The 5,667-nt window shown below is 39.1% G+C and overlaps 1 protein-coding gene across 1 annotated transcript in view; it reads left to right on the plus strand.

Moving 5' to 3' along the window:
* Nucleotides 1-185: 185 nt before the first annotated feature.
* The window catches only part of LOC107102145 (serine/threonine-protein phosphatase 2A 55 kDa regulatory subunit B alpha isoform-like), a 17,656-nt gene continuing 12,174 nt past the window's right edge, over nt 186-5,667 (plus strand). Inside the window, exons 1-2 of the mRNA XM_015401334.1 lie at nt 186-454; nt 5,063-5,131. Coding sequence (XP_015256820.1) covers nt 448-454; nt 5,063-5,131 — 76 coding nt within the window. The 5' untranslated portion in view covers nt 186-447. The remainder of the gene's footprint in view (nt 455-5,062; nt 5,132-5,667) is intronic.

The following is a 5,667-nucleotide window of genomic DNA, read 5'->3' on the forward strand; positions in this document are numbered from 1 at the left end:
AGATAGATAGATAGATAGATAGATAGATAGATAGATAGATAGATAGATAGATAGATAGATAGATAGATAGATAGATAGATATTTACGTCAGAGTGCGCGTGCGTTTGCATTTCCAGTGATACGTGCGCGCGCATAATAAAAGCCCTCTGATTCACGTGCGGAAGAGCGTCTGTGAGGGGTGGGGAAGAAGAAGTGACTTATGGGATGCGAAGTAGCCGGGCGGCTGAAAGAGACACGAAGGGGGGGAAGAGTGGGTGACATTCAGAGGAAACAGCTGAAGGAAGAGCGGGAAATAAGAGGAGAGGAACAAATTCGCTGCTTATACGATTCATTCGAGGCTCAATGTCCAGGTTTGCGCACACAGCCGGTGGATTCTGAGCGGAAGCAAAAGTTCAGATCCCACGGACCAGCGCGTGGGAGAAGGGAGCAGGATCGAGCTCCACTGTCATGGCAGGTAATTCACGTCCAACCCTTCCCACGGACGCGTGGAGCTGGTGGTTTGAATGTGTCCCACTGCCGCTCGGCTACTGGGTTGTGGTTCGTTACGGCTTGTTCTGTGTTTCGCTAACGGAAGCTAAGCAGCTAACCAAAGTTAGCTGTGCTAACCCTTAGCTAGCCGGTAGAAACAAGTGTCACCCTCACGACGAGCTCCCTTTGCCGACTAAAAATGACCACCCAGCTGCTGCTCGCAGGTGATCTGTGGTATCCGTATCGCTGGGACTATTTTCTGCATAACTGTCGCTTTCGCCTAAGCGCCGCTTCAGTTTCCGCAGCTTATTAGAAGCGTTGCGCTTCAATATTGCAAACCACGGTCCTAAACATTGAGGTTTGTTTCAGTAAAATAACTAAAAATGATGTCTAATTGTTGTGGAACACACCCCAACTGTCCTGACAGCGCAGAGGAGCTGTAGCCACAGATGGGAATTCAGGTTACATTTAGAGAGCCGGATGTTTCTGCTCGGATCACCTAAAAGAACCGTTTCTTACGACTCTTCTCATGCCTCCCTTTTTTACCTCGCCCCTTTGGTGTTTCTCAACAGAAAATGGAACAGTATAATCACAGCTTGGTAATGAGGACTATTAGCTAAAAAGTCCAGTAAAGGATTACAATTACTGATTGGGTGGATTATTTGTTAACCAGGTTAAATAGAATCTGATATTATCTCATGTTTGAGCAAGAGTTGGATCCTAACCCATAAGTTATGATGGATGCTGTCAAGGATGGCGTAGAGGAAAACAATCATCACATTTAATGATGGCTTACTACACAAACTATAAAAATACACTACCTAGAACTCTACAAATTAGGCAATAATCCTACATCTATGACTGCCAGTGTCTGCTGGAGCTTTGGTCACAAAATGTTGTTTCTGGACACTTAAGTACAGCCATTCTTGACCTTTTAAAAAGCAGCAGTGTGCTTTGGACAGATGTAAACAAAACTCCCATTTGATTACTGCTGCACTTTATGAAATGGAAATGTTCATTTCACTGCTGAGCTGCTGCTCTTTCACTGTACAAAAGCTGTACAAAACAAAAGTTTATACAAAAAATTAGGGGTGTAAATAATAATTGTTTTTTATCCATGCATTGATACGTCCATATCATGTTTTTTTTTTCACGCTGTGGTGGCACTAAACCTATTTTGCCCTCCTACCTCGCTTCCTTTAGCCACTACCCTCTTTCCGCTTGCAGGATTTTTTGATGGAGGCCTTTCAGAATCTATAACATAGAGGCATTATTATTTTTCAGTGAACGAGATTTTCATTGGTCTAGATGGAGTACGACTTTGCTACTTCTATTATTTGCTGTTGTTTCTTAAGTAAAATGCATAACAATATTACAGCTTTAATTGATTTAATTTCAAATTTGAAACATCGTCTAGCCTGTTAGGTAAAAATAAGTACCGGTAACCAATTAATCAGATCAAATCGCTCGGTCAGGAAATTGATACTGAATCGAATTGTCATGATTGGTGTGATTTACACCCCTACAAAAATATACACCCTGTGTATACAAAATGACAATAAAGACTGTCTAAAGGCTGATTTATACACAGAAACCAGGTCGTCTCCGTATGTGTTGCAGTGAATGCAAATGTGCCCCTTCTGCAGACACTCTACTGCACCTCTCCAAAATTATAGGTGATTGCAGACAGAAGGCATCTGATTGGTCAAATCTACATCCACTCCACACTATGCGTATTTCCTGTTTGGTACCTTACCAACTTGTTTTGTTTGTATGATTGCCATTGCCGAAAACAACCAGTGAAGATGGACCAGCTAGAAGTACGAGGTGTGCAAGAACGCTGGGACCCTTTTTCCCCCTGGATCCCCTCTCTTTTTCGCTCGCATGTCGCATGACAGCTAGTTCCTGAGTGTCCCTCTTGCGTTGTGACGTGGAATAGCAAAGAGCAGACCACGCTTCAATATTGGGCATAAATCAAAAATATCTGCGACAAGCTCACAGCGACACCCTGCTGCGGGGAGTATAACCAGCCCTTAGGTCTAATCAAATGAAACAGGATGTTTGCATACACCATATACAAACAAATTGCATACAATTATGGATGAATGGTACATTGACTGGATTGATTAATTGAATTTGCCGTTTTATGATTTTTTTGGAAAAGCTGAATTGTTTTCAGCCGTGCGTTCCTTCTGTGATGTCAGACAGCGCTTCTATGTTCTTCTGTGTGTGTTCTTCTGTTGGTCTTAGCAGGAGGCCACTCACACAGGATTGTTTTGGTTTAAAATGAGTTTTGTTTCTTTCTCCACTGTCACTGCATGCATGCTCAGTGTGAGGAATTGCTGCAGCAACAAAAATGCAGGGAGAGTAAAAAATATCAACTGCTGCCACATGCTTGTCTAGGAAGAGGAATCCTGATTGCAACCAGTGACTGGATGCAATCAGATGATGTTCCTTGCATAGAAAACCTATTCGTTTTTTATAGATTTTTCTCTGTAAGGCAACTTTAGATGACATGGGTTGTAAGTTGTCTCTATATAAATAAATAATTTTAACAAGCATATTACACAGCTTCTATTGTTTTATGAAACCACAAAGTTTCGCTGAAATTTTTCCTGCTTTTGGTTAGTCAAAATAAACAAAATAGTTCTTAGTTGTGAAACCGTTTCCTGCACTGCTTTGTTCAAAATCAGAACTTGACATGCTTTTCTTTATCGTTTGGTAGTATTGCCTTTTAAAACTTGCTGACACACCTTCTCAGCCCTGCCCACACGTTTTCTTTGGCAATGACTAAGCAGCGCCTTTGTTATCCATGAGCCATTTTGTAACCAATTACACCATGTGATTAAGGGTCATTGTCCACTTGATAGACATTATTGTGCTTTAACTTCCAGGCTGATGTCTAAAGGTGATATGATTTACTTCATACCATCTTTAGACCCACACAATATCAACATTTCCACCACTGTACTTCACAGTTGAGGGTCTCATGCAAGCCTTTTTCATTTTCCTGTATTTATAATAGACAAAAGCTTTACTTAGACCACTGGACTTGACTTGATGCAACGTCTTTGCCTCTGCAAGCATATGCATGTTTATTTTTTTTATATTTCTTTAAGAGAACTGTATTCATTCAACATTTACACAAGATATTAAACTTCAGTTGGGGCCAAATGAATCCCAAATTGCTCACCAAAATACTTCCATCTCTTGGACATAGGAAGTGGATCCGTCCTGCACTATATTTGCAGGTATGAATTCTAGTTTAAACAGTTGTTTCCCACGTTGTTTATACCTGCATTTACTTGTTTGAATGGAGAATTGTGGCACTTTCACAGATCCACAGGTTTGCTTATGTGTAAACCTTAATGTGGCGAACCCCAGACAAACAGCAAGGTGATTACAGCAGGAAACAGGAAACCATCTATAGCCCAGTAAAACTTTGCATTAAATGTCGGCACCAAGGACGGTGAAAGTCCAACCGAAAGACAAAATATATTATTGACAGAGCTTGCATGGCTGTGCAGAATGCATAATCATCCAAGCTCTCCTTTCTGATTGTGATATTGCACTCTGATACTGCAATAAGGATTTGCTATTGGATATATTACACACTTTTGAACTGAATCATAGTGAAAATGAACTAGTGAGTTTATGCACTGAAAATTTAATAACATTCAGAAGATAAAAATAATGTTATCAATCCAAACTGACCTAAAACAGGAAGAGTTTAGTCTATATAGAATAAGATGGTACACAAACGCACCAAATTCTAAGGTTTATGTTTATGAACTAATGGTTTGAAAGTCACAAAAATATGCAGATTTATATCGATGTAAACAACAGATGTCTGTAGAGAATGATGTGTCATCATGAGCAAAACATGCTTTGGGGTTTGATGCTGGAGCTACTAAACTCTGGCTGTATTTAACCTTCATTGCATTGTTTCATGTTCTCTAAAGCATGTGACGTTATGCCAGCATAAAGTTCCCAATGCATCATTAATTTACTGTGCACAATGATCAGGGAAAGCGCCTGCATGCCAGGAGCTTTCTGTAGTACTATCGGTTTGTCCAAACCAGCCTCTGTTGGGTAAGCGGCTCTGAAGCAGCTTCTCATGGTGAACTTCTTCGCTTATTTTTACTGTGATCTGGGATTAAAGTTAAACATGACTTCACCCTAACAGAAATGATTTGGGTAGCTCATGTTTTTTGTAACAGTGCAATATTGGATCATATTGATTTATTTTTAAGGATATTTAAATGCCTTTTTTTTTAAGGCTACATGTGCAGCATAAGCTAAAGAGGATATTTGCACACATCTGGCTACACATGCTTTTGCAACACTTTCAGCTCCACACTGTTTTACATTTTATTGATTCACCGCATGAAGTTGCCAAAACTTTGACCTTTTTTTTTTCTTTTTCTTTTTTGTAAATGAGAAATAACAATCACAATAGGTGCAATTCTTTGACTTATCTTATGAGTCTTATTATTATCAAAGGCGTTTGTTATCAGAAGTATTTATTGCAGATTCTCTCACCCTAATAATGCAATAAACCCGTATCAATATTCTTTTTTTTGTCTTGCTAAAGGACCTGGAGGTGACATGCAGTGGTGCTTCTCGCAGGTGAAGGGAGCCATTGACGATGACGTAGCTGAAGGTATGTTATGATTTAAGATGGCCAATCATGTCAGTGAGAATATTTTTAACAAAACTCGACTGCTTGTAGGAGATGCCTTGCAACTAATGTGAAAAATATGAAGAGATCCTCGTAATGTTGTGCTTCAAATTAGGGCTGCAGCTATCGATTCTTGTTCATCAGTTATTCAAATTTTTTTTCATGAATCTAAAAGAAATAAATACTTTCAGTAATGTAACATTTTTAAAAGAAATGTTTGGAATTTAGAGAGAAAATTTTGCGCTTTTGTAAATGGGGAAAAGATGTTAATATCCATCTGCCTTACTGAAAATGTTTATTTTATTTTTTTGTAGTATTTTATACAAACTGCTGCTATAATTGTACATTTTAATCAGATTTCCCCTTCATACTTGTCACATTATATAGAGGTCTCTCTTGTAAAAGAGATTTCTAATCTCACTAAGACATACCTGGTAGTGTTAATTTTAGCAGCCATTTTTAAATTTAGTTTTAATCTTAGTCCAGTTTCAGCATCGCTTGTTAGTTTTTATCACATT

The sequence above is a fragment of the Cyprinodon variegatus genome, unplaced genomic scaffold, assembly GCF_000732505.1.
Source record: "Cyprinodon variegatus isolate N-32 unplaced genomic scaffold, C_variegatus-1.0 Scaffold32, whole genome shotgun sequence".
NCBI lineage: Eukaryota > Metazoa > Chordata > Actinopteri > Cyprinodontiformes > Cyprinodontidae > Cyprinodon > Cyprinodon variegatus.